The 17732-nt window shown below is 40.0% G+C and overlaps 1 protein-coding gene across 10 annotated transcripts in view; it reads right to left on the bottom strand.

Annotated features, from left to right (window-relative positions):
- MEF2A (myocyte enhancer factor 2A) overlaps positions 1–17732 on the bottom strand; it is a 104543-nt gene that overhangs the window by 47825 nt on the left and 38986 nt on the right. For 7 of the 10 annotated variants that reach the window (XM_037053725.1, XM_037053734.1, XM_037053729.1 and 4 more), the window contains one exon: positions 3117–3307. In XM_037053725.1, coding sequence (XP_036909620.1) covers positions 3117–3170 — 54 coding nt within the window. In that variant the 5' untranslated portion in view covers positions 3171–3307. Of the gene's footprint in view, positions 1–3116; positions 3308–9865; positions 9873–13028; positions 13040–14389; positions 14547–17732 lie in introns of those variants that run through there. The other 3 variants (XM_037053727.1, XM_037053730.1, XM_037053728.1) reach the window with 3 other exon arrangements.

Genomic DNA, 17732 nt, shown 5'->3' with positions numbered 1-17732 from the left:
AGGTATGCTCTCTGATGACGACGGCATTGACAAAACCAATAATAGAAAGATAGCTGGAAAATCCCCAAATACTTGGAGATGAAGTAGCACACTTCTAAGTAAAACAGAAATCAAAGAAGAAATCTCAAGAGAAATTAACTATGTTGAACTAAATGAAAATACAACTTATCAAAATTCGTGAGATGCAATGAAAGCAAAGCCTAGAGGAAATTGATAGCACTGAATGCACAATATTGGCAAAGAAGAAAGACCTAAAATCAATAATTTAAGTCACTACCTTATGAAATTTTTAAAAGAGTAAATCAATCCAATGAAAGCAGAAGAATTAGAGCAGAAATCAATAAAACTAAAAATAGGAAATCAATAGAGAAAAATCTACAAAACCAAAATCTGGTTATCTGGATACCTCCAGCCAGGGTAACTAAGCAAACAAGATACAAATTACTAATACCAAAAATGAAAGAAGGGACATCGCAACTCAACTGCAGATCACATGGATAATAAAAGAATGAAAACAATCCTATGCCTATAGGTCTGATAATCTAGATGAAAGAAACCAATTCCTTGAAAGACACGATCAGCCAAAACACACAAGAAAAAATAGGTCTATTCAGACAGTCTTTTAACTGGATCAATAACGAACAACTTTCTAAAACAGAAAGCACCAAGCCCAGATGAGTTCCCTGGTGAATTCCAACAAACAGTTAAAAATTACACCAGTACTGTACGATCTTCCAGAACAGAAACAGTAGCCCCTATCTGTGGTTTTGCTTTGCAAGGTCGCCCGTGGTCAACTATGGTCTGAAAATATTAACGGGACATTTCAGAAATAAACGATTCATACGTTTTAAATTGGGCACTGTTCTAAGGAGCACAGTGAAATCTCACGCCGCCCCGCCGTCTGTCCAGCATATCCACACTGCATACGCTACGTACCTGTTGGTAATTCAGCAGTCCTCTCATGTTCAAGTCACCCTGTTGTACTTAACAATGGCTCCAAAGCCCAACAGTAGTGGTGCTGGCAATTTGGACATGCCAAAGAGAGGCTGTAAAGTGCTTCCTTTAAGTGAAGAGGTACGTATGAACAGGAAAAAACCACAGTGTATATAAGGCTTTGGTACTATTTGCAGTTGCAGGCACCCACCGGGGGTTTTGGAATGTGACGCTCATGGATTAGGGGGAAGTACTGCGCTGACTACAGCTTAAGAGAAGACCGCTCTGCCTAGAAGATTAGATATAATGAAGCTGGGTACACAGCAGGGAAACAATCCTTCAGTGTCTACATTCCCCTCAACTGTAAAGTTCTCCTTCTCCTTTTTCATTTTTGTTGTATTTTTCCCATTACCATGTATTCCCCCTACACTCCCTCCCCTCTGCGGTCACCACACTGTTGCAATTAGATGTTTATGGATGTCATGCAGAGATTTTCCTTCCGGACAATATTTTTATAAGACATCTACTTCTTACACGCAGCTGCTGAGCTACAGGGGCAGATTCCATCTCTTTATTAGCAAGGTCCTTTCCTTAAAGAGTTCCATTACAGTCATCTTTTCCTGGCACCCCACTCCCGCATCACGCGGAGTCCCTTCCCCTGGTGAGTGCAGTGTCTCTGTGCTCATGACAAGAAGGCAGGGGTTCTTATGAGCTTTGCTACTTCTGTGCGCATGTGTTATGCCCTGATAAACCCCACTTTACATGTGTCCTGCATGTACTCATGAAGCAGGTGCCCACGCCTCCCTACATGTCAACATCCTTGGACCTGTGAAGGGGAATTTACTTGCAGCCTCACTGAGAATCATTCCTTTGGAATTTGGGGCTGGTTGTCAGCCTTCCCTATTTTATCAGCCTTGGTAAGGAACCCTACTATGTGAGCCTGACACTTTAGCCAAGGAACCTCCCTGCCCTGAACAAGGGCCCTCATCAGTCTGGTCTGTGGGCCACTCCCCCTGACTTCTCTGCCAGTTGCTACGCTGAGTTTTCCCTGCAATTACATCCACCGACTGGGTGAGCAAGCGCTCAGCCTCTGCAGAACACACTTTTAGTACTGTTCTGTTCCTTGTACGCTTCCAGAAACCAGCCGTCCTTACAGCTTCTCCTGATGAGGCACTTTTCCAGAGACAATCTCTCTCCCACCTGCCTATGCTTTGAATAGTTCGCTTACAATAATCTGGTATATTTTTTTCCTTCTTTTTTCTTTAAAATGAGGGGTTGTCAGAGTCCCCTTAAAGGGCCAGAGAGTGAAGATGTTAGCCCTCTGAGCCTCGTGGTCTCCGGGGTAACTGACTCCTCGAGTGCACTGCTGTGGTGGAAAGCAGCCACAGATGGCACCCAATGAATGGGCGCGGCAGTGGCGGTGCGCTAACAGCGCATTACTCGCAAAAGCAGGCAGCCAGCCCAGGGACCGCAGTTTCCAAGCCCTGCTTTAAACCCTTACAACTTCTGGTCTTTATCAATTGGCAATCACGACTGTCTGGAACTGGTAAGAGCTGACTGACTTTGGTACTAGAACCATACGGGGTTGGCAAGGTAGAGTTACAGTTGTGAGTACACGAGACATTGAGCTTATTCTTCCATTGTTTATTAATTACTGCATTATTTTCCATACAAACAACTGTAAACCTACTTTTACCAATCCTGTACATAAATGTTTTAGAATATTTGTAATAGTAAGAGTTGTAAAAAAATTCTCATTATTTGTTGGTTAACCAGAAAATTTAACTTACCAGACACATCACTGATGGCTATAGCTACTTTAGGTGTTACCTACTTGTGAAAATAGAGGTTGATATAGAAAGCTACTAATCAAATATATAGAAGATTAAATGTATTATGATAAATCTACATAATGAATGGTAGTGGTGGGACTGCACGATTTTACTTTTCTTCTTTTTTACTTATATTTCTTGCAATTAACACACATGATTTCTGAAATAAAAGTTTCTTTAAAGCATATGATAAACAGCCAAAACTTGCTGATTGCTAAAATATTTAACTTAGTTACTCTAGAAATAAAAGTATTGACTTGAAATTTAAGAAAAATGCAACCATTTTATTCTATACTTCTTTTTAAAAAATTATTTACATCAATTAAATACATAAATTAAAATTTTGTTTACCTGCCGGTTCCTTTCATCCATTATGCGTGTGATTTGTATTTTCTTCCGCCCCATTTTCAGTCACCTTTCCTTCCTTGTATTCCAAGTATTTAATTCAAAAATTAATTTTCTTCAACACCCTAATGCATCGTACACAGCTTCTGTTATTTCAGCTCCTAGTCCAAGGGCTACAGCTGAAAATTCTATAGGATCTAAAAGAAAACACAAATTAGAAAGTTTAAGTTCTACAAATTTGCAAGTCATGAAAAGGTTTCAAACTTGTTTTTATTTCAAATTTCAAACTTGTTTTTATGCTGCACACTGACAGCACTATTTGTCCAAATTTCTGGTTACATAAGATTAGTAAGCAAGTTGAAGTCTTGTTCATATTACCCCTAAAATCACTGATGGATGATGTCAAAAGTGGCAATGGGCACTATCGACACAGTGATAGGTTACAAGGTTAATGTCCAGAATATATTTAAAAACACCTAATACTCAATAACAAAAAAATAAACTATTTAATTTAAAAAATAGGCAAAGGACTTGAATAGACATTTCTCCAGAGATATGAAAATAAGCACACAAAGAGATGCTCAAAATCCCTGTCACTAACAATGTGAAACCACTTCACACCCATCTGAATGGCTGCTATCAAAGCCAAACAAAAACACAAAACAAGTGTTAACTGGAAGAAACCAGAACCCCTGAGCATTGTTTCGGAAATGTAAAATGGCAAAGTTGCTGTGGAAAAGAGCATGGTGGTTACTTGAAAAAATACACACAGAATTACCATTTGATCCAACAATTCCACTCCTGGGTATAGACACCCCCAAAATGAAGGTAAAGACTCAAGAAACATGTCTGTACACATGCTGACAGGAGTGCTATGCACAACAGTCAACAGGTGCAAAAAACTCAAATGTCCTCTGGCACGTGAATGGAGAAACAAAACAAACAAAACCCAGGGAAGTATAGAATACACACACTATGAACATAAAGTGGAATATTTTTCAGCCTTAAAAAAGTAAATCCTATCACATGCTATAACAGCATGTGAATCTTGAAAGTATGCTAATCAAAATAAGGCAGCCACAGAACACATACGGTATAATTCCATTTATATCAGTACCTGGAGCAAATGCACAGAAACAGAAAAAAGGAAAATGGTAGGAGCCAGGGACAGACGGGAGGGAGGGATGGGCGTCACTGCCTAAGGGGACGGAGTCTCCGGGTGAGATGATGAGAACGTTCTGGAGACAGATGGTGGCGATCGCTACACAGAAACTGGAAGTACTTAATGCCGATGACCTGCACCCTTAAAAATGGCTAAAATGGTACATGCTGAGTTACGTATATTTTACCACAATTTCAAAAAACACATACTCTAGAAAGTATGTAGACCCTTAAAATAATTGAACACTACAAATGTTATTAGTACAAGTTTTCATAGAAATGGCAACATTTAAAACTTACCTTTAAAACTCAAAAACTGATCTTTAGCAAACACAGTTGGGAATTTTTTGCCCACAGAGAAAGTAAAATATCTTACCTAGGGGATAAAAATGAATCTCTCTAATTAAATCCCCGAGGCCTATAACTGTGTTCAGACAACAATAATACAGTAAAAAATCAGCTGAAACAACTCTCAAGCTGAAAATTTTTTTGTATGTCATTTAAAAAAAATCAGGAACTAGAGTTTTAACAAGATTCCCAATATGAGTTTTGCTGACTTAATTTAACAGATTAACACAGAATCCAGCATTCCCATTCAGACCAAATTACATTAATACTGATACAGGTGTTCAGCCTTTTAAAATCAATTTTGTTTACTGTTTTAAAAAAACATGTTGCTTAAGTACATAAATATTTTAAGAGCATGGACTTTAAACAGAAGGTGAACTTTACTTTCAACTTGGCCCTTATTAAATCAACACCACTCTGAGTTTGTTCATCAAAACACACCATTTTGATGATTCTAGTAAATCAACTATGTATTTTCTCAAAAGCTACTAAAATAAACTTTCTAATAAAGTAACTATGTTCAATCAACAACTGAGTGCTGTAAATAAACAAGTATCTATCAAAAGATGATAATAATTCATTCTTCAAAAGAGAGGAAACTTAAGAATTCAATTTTGAACATATTAAACTTGAAATGGTCATGGATCGCACAACTGAGAAAGTCAAATAGGAAGCTGATATAAGACTAAGAAATCAGAGCTAAAAACATACCATGGGGAGTCCTGGGCATCTAGATGATATTAATATTGTAGGAAAAATGTACTCACCTCAGGGTAAAATATGAAATGAAAAAAGCAAAAGCACCAGGGAACGTTTTGTCACTGTCTTTGAAAATGAACAGCCCCAAATCATCCTCGAGATATATAAGGTTTCTGAACAAATGGGCCAGCATTTTTTAAATTTTTTTCAAAGGAAATCCAAATTTCAGCTTCCCTTGAAAATTCCATTTTATTTTCAAAAATTCTAAGAAAATAATAAGTCAATGACAAAAATATGTGTATGGATGCTCACCCCAATGCAATCAAAATAGGAAAACATGAATGGCAAAAATACTCTGCAAGCACCCAGGGATAACCCGTTTATATAATAAAACATGGTAGCCAATAACAAGGCCTAAACATTTCAAAAGTGTTCACAATGCATTTTTGTGGGTGGGAAAATATACAATTCCAGTACACTCTTAAGAATTCTACTGATGTAGCGTGCACCAGCAAAAGGTGACCTTGCATGTAGACTCGTGTCACAAAAATTAATAACTTGTGCATAGTTTTTAAAAATTACATTTACTTTTCCTAAAATAAGTGCCACTGTTGTGCTAAGGAGAAGAATCATTACAAACAGCAAAAACCCATGGCTGCCATTAAAATCAAGAACAAGGAGGCCAGAAAGCATGAACTTTAAACATTACTAAAATGTCCCTTCTACATTAGTGTTTGTGCAATTTCCAGTCACTCTTTCTTCACAACTTGCTTGGAATTTGAAAGCACTTGCCGACTGAGAAGGACTATTAGAAGTTCAGTGAAAAAAACACCTAGCCCTACCATAGTTGAACAACCTTTGGTATCTGACAACTCCCAAGTTAAAAGAAATTTTTTTGGTAACAGGAAAACTGAAATTACACATGCTATATGGACCACAGGAGGCTAGAATAAAATGTGTGCAAACATATGAGGGAAAGTGACTCATTACTACTATTAACAAATATATGTGCAAGCATGCCCTGTTATTAACATTTATTTTTTAAATTTTTGTATTGCTGCCACTATCACAGATGTCCATATCTCCCCCCTTTTCCCCAGCTCTACCCAGCCCAGCCCCACCTTCCTTCCGCCACCAACACAGTGTACTTTGTGTCTAGTCATCAGAGAGATGCGAACCAAAACCACAGTGAGATATGACCTCACCCCTGCCAGAATGACCACCATCAATAAATACACAAACAATAAGTGCTGGGGAGGACGTGGGGAAAGGGGACCCTAGTGCACTGTTGGTGGTAATGCAGACTGGTGCAGCCACTGTGGAAACAGTAAGGAGTTTCCTCAAAAATCTAAAAATGGAAGTGCCTTTTGACCAGCAATTCCTCTTCTGGGAATATATCCTAGGAATCTTGAAACACAAATTTGAAAGAGTATATGCAACCTTATGTCCACAACAGTGTTATTGACAACAGCTGAGACGTGAAAACAGCCCAAGCGCTCAGCAGTCGATGAGTGGATTAAAAAGCCGTGGTACGTTTACACAGTGGAATACCACATGACTGTAAAGAAGGAAAACTTACGTTTTGTTACAGCATGGATGGACCTAGAGGCTATTATTAAGCTGAGTGAACTTAGCCAGTCAGGGAAAGACAAATACCACATGTCCACACTTGTATGTAGAAAGCGATGAACAAAGTGAACTGAGGAACCAAACAGAAACAGAGGAACGGACACACGGACTGACCGCGGTCAGAGGGGAGGGGTGAAGGGAAAACTGGGTGAAAGAAGGTGAAGGGATTAGCCAAAGAACATATACCTTATTAATATTTGTGATCAGAAAATAAAGTACTTTATTTACTGTGTGCATGCTAGTTTACATATTTAATTCCCTTGAAACAGATGAATACCTTTTTTTGCATATGCAATAAAAATCAGAAAAAATTAAATGCAAACCATTTTCTTGTAACTAATTTCCCATAAATGAATGTCAAATAGGTATGTAAAGTTATGCATTAAAAAAGCTACTTTTATGACATAAAAGTAGACATTTAAGTGACATATTACATAATAATACATATAGTGTTTAAATTTATATACAGTTTATACAGTTTAAATTTTTTCCTTAAGCTCTGTAAATAATCTACCGACAAAAAGGAGGGGAAGAAAGCAAGCCGAGTCAACACTGCTCCACAACCCACTCTCATCGACACCTTGTTCTTGGCCACACTCCAGTCGAGCTACCTGAAAAGCGAATGGTCCTCAAATTTTCAGCTTACCTAAGAAATCACCCTGTAGCAAAGAAGAGACTGAAGTCCAAGGGAAAATGCGTGCCGCCCAAACCCTCCGCACGCCCAGGCACCTTCCCGGGACACAGCAGGCGTTGCTCACTGCTCGGTCCTCCTCCGAGTTACGGACCCATCTGCTTTATCTATGAGTTGCCTTTTTTACTTTAATAAATATATTTAAATGCTAAACTGTATTACTGCTATAACAGAAAAATTAGTATAACTTGCCACAAATGGAAGATAGCCTTAAAATAATAAAAACAATTAAACATGAAGTAAAATTAAAGCGATTAAATACAATGTTGGTGTGTATATACATGTATATGTGTATGATGTTATTATTATAGTTTCCATGACTATATGGGGTAAATAGATATATCTCTCTATATAACACATGTATAGTATATGGTAACTACATATTACAGGGTGGGGTAAAAGTAGGTTTGCTGACATTCACATGGAAAAAACACAATAATTAATAAATAATACAAGAACAAACTGTTTCATGTACAACTGTAAAACTATTTTTGCCCCATCCTGTCTTTCTATATATAAAACATACATAACATATAATATGTATATAATCATGTTAATTACAAGCAACAATATATCAAATGGCCTGATTTGTAAAAATGCATACTTACACAATAATTTCCTCAGGAAGAATGAGATTACAAAAAATTAAAGAGGGATTCAGCTCCATTTTACTCAGGAACACATTTTACTCCATTTTACTCCATTTTTAGTTTTAATGTAAACCAGACAAAAAACCCCATCTCACATGTGTACTTAACCAGAAAAGGGAAAGACCGAGCAACCATCCCTGACAGGGCTGAAATACTGGAAATGCGTTCCTAATCGAAAAGGCAGGTAACTCTTGTCTAACTAACTGTTGCCTCAAGATGGCTTCTGAAGTCCCCTTCACAAATGTGGGAATACATTTGGCTGTTTTCAAACGGGTGGAAAATGGGTTCCATTGCCATTCATTTCTTCCATCAATTTGGGGAAAGTGCTTTTTCAAAGCTTTTGTCAGGCCTTTTAAGTATTTTTTCATAATATTCAAAATATATTCACTGCTGGTTCAATTCACCCCATAACTGTCGATTCAGACAATGAACACACTTTCTCTCACTTACTAGTTGGTTGAACAGAGAAATGAAGTTTTTTGAGGGTCCTGGTACCTAATAACAGCAAAGCACTCGACACACACGATCTCCTCAAATTCGCACACCCTGTTTATGAGAGGGACATTATTATTTTTCTCATTTTCAGTCCAAGAAAACCGAAGTTTAGGCAACACGTATCACTCCGCAAGGCCAGAGCTGCTAAGAACCAGAGCCGAGGCCATTCCAGACCCTTGAGCGGGCTCTGCGACTCCCAGGGTCACAGCTGCACCCTGCAGCCTCAGGAAGAGGATGGAGGGACGGCCCTGTGGCAGGCAGTCTTCCTGCAGCGGAGGGTTGCTGGCCACCCCGCCATCTCTAGTCCAGACCTACCACAGACAGACACCCTGTATCCACCGTGGCAAAGGATCATGGGAGGAGAGAAGAAGCCAGACTTCCAACCACAGTCAGGTACAGGAACCCCACCACCACTCCCACAGCCTGGCTCCTTCCCTCCTCCTTCCTTCCTTCCTTCCTTCCGTCCGTCCGTCCATCCGTCCGTCCATCCATATGGCCGGGCCAGAAGCACTGCAATCTATCGTTTCAAGCTGCGGGTGGCTGCCTCCTCCTACTTGCCCATACTTCGGGATATAGATATTCCTTGACCTACTATAATATTCTTGCACATGTTAAAAATGTATTGCTCTGAACCACTTGAGGGCAAATTGCATATATCAATCCTTAAAGTGTGAATTTTCTAAGGATACAAGTATTTTCTCATATAACTGAAGTACAATAAACAAATCCAAGACACAAAACTGTACTTGAACAATAATTAAATTTTTTTAAAAAGGAAAAAAATAAACAAATCCAGGAAATATATCACTGATACAGTACTTTAAAGTGCAGGCCATACTCCAATTTGCTAGTTGTCCCAATAATGTTCTTTAAAGCCCCCCATACACCCAGCTCATTATCCAGGATCCAATACCACATTGAGTCGTCCGTCTCTTTGGTGTGCTTTATTCTAGAAACATTTCTTGGCCTTTGGCATTCATGACATTGACATTTTGAAGAATACAAGCTAGTTTTCCTACACAGTATTTCTCAATTTAGGTTTGTCTGATATTTCCTCACATTTAAGTTCCCAACAAACACACCTGCATCCTTCTTAGGGTATTGCATCCAGAAGCTTGGTGTCCATCTACCTCTTACTAATAGGCATAAAATTCTCATCAGGGTGGCAAGCATATATAAAACGTTGTGTAACTGCTAGCCAATCCTGCAGCTTTAACATCCCATGATTCTAATATTAATAAAACCCTTCTCAAAATGAAATCTTTATCATTTGAAAATTATAACCTCTACTGAACAAAGATCAATTTTATCTTTGTGAATACCATGCAGACAACATAAATCGCCATCAAAATGATGCTGTGTGAAGTGGAAGGACATCTAGTTATTCAAGATGTTATTAGGGGAGCAAAGGTTATGCTTGTCCAACTTCACTTCACTGGTCAGAGAGGCATGGGGGGCAATTCCCCATCTGTGAATTAACAGAAAATCACAAGTAACAGTGCTCATTAATAACACTAGTTTGCATTAAACATTCTTCCTAAGCCTTCATGTTACTTTATAATGCTCACTATTCAATAATTTACAAACAGATGTGCATCCCAGGCTCTTTCTATTCCTCACAAGTAAGAGGCAGCCAGAGACACAGGAAGTGCACCCAAAGCACCAGAGCTGGTTAGGAAAACAAGTGGGGCGGATAAGGGCAACACAAAATGTTTTACACATGTCCAAAAATTTATTAGCGAGAAGGACAGGCAAGGGTCTCACGTCCAAAAATTTATTAGCAAGAAGGATAACCCCCAAAAGGTAAAAACTTTGCACATTTTCAAGATAATCAGACTTGCAAACACAAGGACAAACAAGACCACAAAAAAAAAAAAAAACACTTCCAATCAGTGAAATTTGCCCTGTTTATCTGAAAAAGTGTTCATTGACTTCAAGTAGAGAGAAAATATATATATATATATATTTTCAGTACAGCCAAGGATAAGAAATATAACATCAAGCGCTTCCTGTTTAGTTACACGTAAGCTATAATCCGGTAACTGTATCAAAGGCACAGGAGACTTACCCCCTCCATAAGAGCAATCTAGCTCTACAGCACATCCCGCGTTACAGTCGCTGTTTTCCATAGACAGGCACAGAATGTAAAAAGACTGCGGAACAAAAATCTTTACCTGCTTCATTCCCCTAACACATTTGTGGCCACAATGGACGGCAGGAGGAGGACTAACAGAATCCTGCCTTTCATTCCTAAATGACATCAAGACAACTTATTCTTGATAGGGCCGATACTAATTCACATAATTAACTAATGATGAACAAATGCGCCCTAAGAAATTCCGGTGTGTCTCCATTCTATCCGACTGTGACTCTCTAACCCCGGCACCGCTCCAGGCTCAACGCACGACTTCAGCCCAGGACACTAACAGGCCTCAAGATAACACCGCTCCTATCCTCACCAAAAGAGCCGAACAGTTTACAAAGCATAACCTTTCTTGAGCTTATCAAAGAGCTAAGGCTGCAAGGCAGCCATGTGGATGGAATCCCAAAGGCCAACAGGTCTCTCTGAGACTACAGGCTTCTACCACAAAAGCTGGTAAAAAAGAATCTGCAGACAGTTTTACACATTCTTAAAGGCTGCATGGGCTGGCATGACAGTCTAGGACCTCTGGAGTGTCCAGACACAGGGGACTGTGTTCTTCTCCACGGACCTGCCCCGTGTGCTCACACCAAAGGCAGGGGCCAAAACCAAAGACAGAGAGAGCCCCCCTTGGAAACACACCAACACAAGTTTCTGTCCACTTTCCAGGAGTCGGTTATTTATGAGATACGGGACTCTGGGGCACTATCTCGTAGCGTAAACTTCTATCGCCCTTCGTTTTCAAATCTGCACAGGAGAATAATGAATTTCACATGCAATTTTGTGACGGTTTCTAAAAATAAAGCACCTGTTCAGCACTTGGCATCACAGGTGCTTAAAAGTTATACTCATTGCTAATAGTGAGTTGATTCCAACCCCAAGTACCCATTTGTTGATCATTAAATTAATGAGGCCAGCAGCCTAGGCTTGGCTGTCACCTAGGGAACATCTAAAAGGCGAAGATCAATTTTAAATTTTGCAAATTTAATAAGATATTTACAGAAATTCATCAGATACTATAAACCTACAAGATTTACATTTATAATAAGAGAAAACTGATTATCTGGAAGAAGACTGTGATTCTCTTTTATGAAAGCAAGAATCATCTTCTCATTTACCTGGATTCAAAGTTCATAGTTAGATACATTAGATTTTCATCAACAGCATTTATTTTTGTTACGATGTTTGAATAACATGTTTTAATGTTATACCATGGACATCATAGTAAGTGGACTGGATTTATTGACAGGATTCTTTATTGTCTGAGGGACTACTGACTACAGAGAGAAACACTTGTTATTCTCTATTCTTTTTTTAATGCTCATTTTTCTTGATGTCTATATGTAATTAAAAAATAAGCATCAGTAGATACTTAGAAGATAGTTCACATTCCTTCAGTTTCAACAATGAAAATAAAAGATGAAACAGAAAATAAACTGGGATCTTCAGGAGCAATCCAGAGCAAAGAAGCCGACTGCTTTTCCCTCCCCCACAGGCGCAGACGCAGCCCAGGCCAACCACACTCTGCCCAGGGACTGTGCCAGTAGGAGGGGCAACTACATAAACCTAGAATGAAACGGCAGAACACGAAAACACCAGAGAAGGTAGAGAAGAGGGACCCAAGTTCACCGACACAGGAACCGCCCTAACCCTGACCTTCTCGTCAGATGAGATGGTCAGACCCTCACTCCTCGGTCAGCCCCTCCATCACTCGCAGCAGAAAGCACCCTGCCTGACACACGCATGCAGACAGTTTAAGAGTGGACTGTAATCTGTTCCCAAAAGGATAAGTAAAGTACAGATCATTTTTAAATGTTTCAGGCAGATGTTTCATGCCAAATCATAAACATTTTCCATGATGTATCATTTCATTCTATTTTTTAATTTTAGATGTGAAAGAGATGTACAAATGGTCTTAAGACCAAAATCTTCCAAGTCAAAACTGCAAATGATAAACACAGAAAATGAAAAATGAAAATGCTTTGTAAATAAATATAAATCATATAGTGAAGCACACAGAGCCTTAAAAATGAAAGAGTTTCCTATGTGGTGCTGACAAAAGCTATCTGATACCTTACAGGTACTCAGTGCAGCACAGTCTTTACAAGAAATGATGGTGTGTGAAATGAACACAATGAAAAGCTGCTAAACGGCAGTGCTGGGCGACAAAAGCCGGCATTCACAGAGGAGCCATCGATCCTTTTAATATACACAGATCATAATCACATTTAGAAAGCAGGCAAACTAATAAATGACTGTAACAAAGATAAAGGGGAAGACAGTCGCACAGCTTGTTGACTCAGCTACTCGCTGCTTCCTAAAATTCTCAAGAACCTTATAAAACGGCTTCAAAATGCTCACACATCCAGCCACCCAGCCAAAGTTGAGTATCTTTTCCAGACAGGCTCTGCTGGCCAAGCGAGACAGGGTTTCACCTTCCCTGTGATAAGAACACGCGTGGCCACAGCTCAGCAACCCAAAGAAACCTCAACCTAGAATGACTTTACAGGCATTCAGTACCCGAGAGACACTCCACCTCATTAATTCACAGCACCAGACAATGAAGGCAGATGACAGGTGATTTTTCCTAAGACTGCCTCACACTAGTCTTTCTGCAGAGGGCTCACTGGGGTAAACATTATTTATTCCAAAGTCAGATCCTAAGGAAGGAGCTATGCTGTTAACACTAAGCTAACTGCCTCTCACTGGTATCCAGCAGGCGGTTAACAAGCACCAATAATACTGAAGTCTTATGGGAAGCCAATATTGAAAATACATTATACTATTTTATGTCATTATATTAACTTTCAATTGTCCTCTCAAATTAAAAAGAAAATTAAATGACTGACTGAATTAAGCAAAATCAAGATGCAGTCCTATACAAATGCTAACAATTATCTACAGACTATAAAAGCCATTGACCCTGGCTGATATGGCTCAGTGGATTGAGCGTGGGCTGAGAATCAAAGGGTCACCAGTTTGATTCCCAGTCAGGGCACATGCCTGGGTTGCAGGCCAGGTCCCCAGTGAGGAACACGTGAGATGCAAGCACACACTGATGTTTCTCTCCCTCTCTTTCTCCCTCCCTTCCCCTCTCTCTAAAATTAAATAAAAATTTTCAAAAAAACCGCCATTGAATATATCAATATTGTGATTTTGTCTAATTTCTTCAAAGATATTGAAAAATAAACATGAATTTGTTAGATAATATCTTATCTCTTCCAAAATAAAAATCTTTACTTTGTACAGATATAAAAGTATTTTTAAGTATTTCAATTTGTTCAGTGGTTTATCCTTGAAATGCAATGACTAACCCTGAAGACTGATGATCTATAATTTATTTGTAAGAACAAGACTGTAGTTTGGTATATAACCATTAAATCCATCATGTTCCTCAAGGAAAGCGTTCTCATTTTAGGTCAACACAATTCTTATTTTTAAGTAATGGAACAGAAAATACACCCACCTTGGAGTAAAAGGGCCCATTTTAAATCCTAGCCCTGCCATTAACTAGCTATTACGGATCTCGACCAAGTAAGTCACTTAGGCTCTCTGGGCCACGGTCTCTGCATTTTTAAAGCAGAGCAGGTACCCAACACATCACAGAACATGTAAATACTAAGGTAAATGAGAAAGTACACAGCCCTGGCTGGTGTAGCTCAGTGGATTGAGTGCGGGCCTGCGAACCACACGATCCCAGTTCAATTCCCAGTCAAGGCACATGCCTGGGTTGCAGGCCAGTTCCCAGCAGGGGACTCACGAGAGGTAACCATACATTGATATTTCTCTCCTTCTCTCCTTCCCTTCCCCTCTAAAGATAAATAAATAAAATCTTTTTTAAAAAAAGAAAGAAAGTACACTAACGCACCTAATGCACAAGCAACACAAAGCACACACAACTCCATTGAAGGTCAACAAATGTGTTCTCAGTCAGTCACTCTCTGCCTTGTTTACCTGCTGGGTCAAACATCGCGGAGGAGTGCCATCTGGTACAGAGAGGTTCAGAGGACAGGTGCTGTGGTGAGCCCGCCTTCGTTCAGACCTCAGCTATGAACAGCCCGTTAACAGCTAACCTTAGTTACTTCACTTCTCTAAGCTTCAGGTGCCACGTCTTAAAAACATCATGTCTTAACTAATGCTCAGACAACACTTGTGAGAATTAAAGGAGATAACATAAAATCCTTAGTGTTGTGTGCAGCACAAGTAAGTTTACAAATGGTAAGAAAATCACAGCAGGTGCATCCAAACTGTTGTGAAATGTGCAAAAAGGACAAATACCAGGTACTCGGGTCACCAACCTCCTGCAAAGGCCCTTGGCCACCACCTGGACACTAGAGTGAAATCACCAGCCAAACGGGCCCTGTGTTTCCAACCATACTCTTGACTACTCTCCCTGAGTGTCCCCTACAGGTATTACAAAATGCAACGTTTTTTAAAACCAAGCCTTTCCTGCCCAGGTTAAACATCCTACGTAGCCAAATTACTCTAATTTATAAAATCTCCACTGAGCCCACATTGTCCACAAGAAGAAAGCCACTGCAAGATCTGGTTCCCACTCACAGCACAGGACTCTACTTCCTGAAACCATCACTGCCGCCCTAGCCTAGCCTTGGCAACCATCCACTAACCGGTCTCGGTGGGCATTCGTATTCCTCTCCAATCCAATTTTCCCATTTTTGCTAGAGCAATTTTAAAATACCGGCCCATGGCTGGTGTGGCTCAGTGGATTGAGCATCAGCCTATGAACCAAAGGGTCACTGGTTCGATTACCAGTCAGGGTGCACGCCTGGGTCGCAGGCCAGGTCCCCAGAGGGGGTGTTCATGAGGTAATCACATATCAATGTTTCCCTCTCAATGTCCCTCCCTTCCCTCCTGTCTCTAAAAATAATTTTTTCAAAAAAAAAGTTAAAACTAAAATAAAATCCAAATACCAGGATGTCACCACTGTTCTTAAATCCAAGCCCTGAATGTGACCTACAAAGCCCTGTCTAATCTCGCCTCTGCCTCTCTTCCTCTCGCTCAGCAAGCCTCAGGCACAGGCCTTTCCACACACTGTCAGCTGGCCACCTCTCATGAGGTCTCCTCCCAAGTACGTCCCTTTACTAAGAGTCCTACAGAGTCTTCATGTCTCAGTATTACTACTATTTCCTCCATGAAATGTTCCCTAACCCAAACTATCTTAGGACTCCTAACATACTTCAGAGCACACCCTGCTTCTCTGTTACAGTACTTACCACGACTGTAACATAATCACTTGCACAACGAAATGTTTCATTTCCCCTACCCCTCGCCAAATTGTAAGCTCAGTGATGAAGAGGATTAAATCTACCATATTTTGCCCCTGTAACTCAAGCAGCTACCCAAGGGCCTAACCAAAAACAGAAGCTCAATAAATAGTCGCTTAGTTAATGAATGAAAGCAATCAATCAAAGTACAAGAAAGATTTCAGGCCCCGAACTCTGAAAACTCTCTGAGAGCCAACCTTCTCAAGGTTGTCAGCTGTTCTTCATCAGTGGAAAAGGAAAGATAAGTAATACGCATCCATTGCCAGCACGTGCCAACAGCGTGTCAGACGTTAGGGTGTGTTGTCTCATTTACAGGCCCAGGAACCGCGCGAGGTCACCAGCGTTTGCTCCGTTTCCTGAGGAAGGACCGGGGGCCAAAAGTACCATTCATGCAACCCCACACGAGGGGGCTGCATTGAAATTTTGGCTCTAATGCCATGTTTCGTTTTTACAATATAGTATCTCCACTGATGCTGTTTTTTAATGTTTTTTTTTTTATTTTTCAATTACAGTTACCATAAGATATTATGTTAGTTTCAGGTGTACGGCACAGTGATTAGACATCCATACAACTTACAGAGTGATCACCCTGGTAAATCTAGAATCCCACACAGTTATTACAACATTGTTGACTGTATTCCCTATGCTACACTTTGTATTCCTTGTTTTTTTATAACTGGCAATTTGTGCACCTTAATCTCCTCCCCTTTCTCATCATCCCCCCAACTCCCGTCCCATCTAGCCACCATCAGAATGACCACTGGAACTATTAAGCAGCAGCTGAAGAAAAGCTATCAGTAAAAATTGTCACAGAGACTTTTCTGGATGGACATGACCCATCACTAAATAAACTAAACTTCAAAATCTTCAAGAGCCACCCAACTCCCATTTAATGGGTCCATGCTACTTTCCAACAGCAGAGTACTACGGAACTTCCATTAAATTGGAATGCACAAGTGGATGCACAAGAGAAACTGAAGCTGTGAAAGGACCACGCATCGCACTACATCTTCCCCCAGCCCCGCAGCCCTCAGAGGGCAGGGTATCGGACGCTACAGTGGGCCGTCAAAACAGAAAGGCCAGGGCCAGGTGTCCGCTAATCAGCAAATTCTGACCTGCAAGGCCCCCAGTGCCCAGTCCCTCCTGCTGCGTAGAGCACTGACGATGCCCTTCTCTGCCTGTCAAGAGTATAGTTTCAAGTACCTGCAAAGGAACTCAGCTTCAACCTACTCCCCACTACTACTCTTAAGATAACCTAAAAAAATACATAAATAAGAAGACTCCTTATTATCAATCTTGGAGAATTAACACGATCACTGTGATTCTCAATGAACCACAATTTCTGGATTACCCACAAGCTGGTCCTAAAAAAAAAAAGATGAGTGGGTATTAGTCTAGACAGCGGTTCTCACAACCCTGCTGCTGTTTACTATTTACACACAAAACAATAGTAAGTATATATTTCAATAAATGGATCAATGAAACCCGTTGATGGAATGCAGTGTCTCTCAATTTAAATGAATA

This window comes from Sturnira hondurensis, unplaced genomic scaffold (assembly GCF_014824575.4).
Source record: "Sturnira hondurensis isolate 20B ecotype Veracruz unplaced genomic scaffold, ASM1482457v3 Scaffold0007865, whole genome shotgun sequence".
In the NCBI taxonomy this organism is placed as follows: domain Eukaryota; kingdom Metazoa; phylum Chordata; class Mammalia; order Chiroptera; family Phyllostomidae; genus Sturnira; species Sturnira hondurensis.
This window is presented reverse-complemented; position numbering and strand designations above follow the sequence as displayed.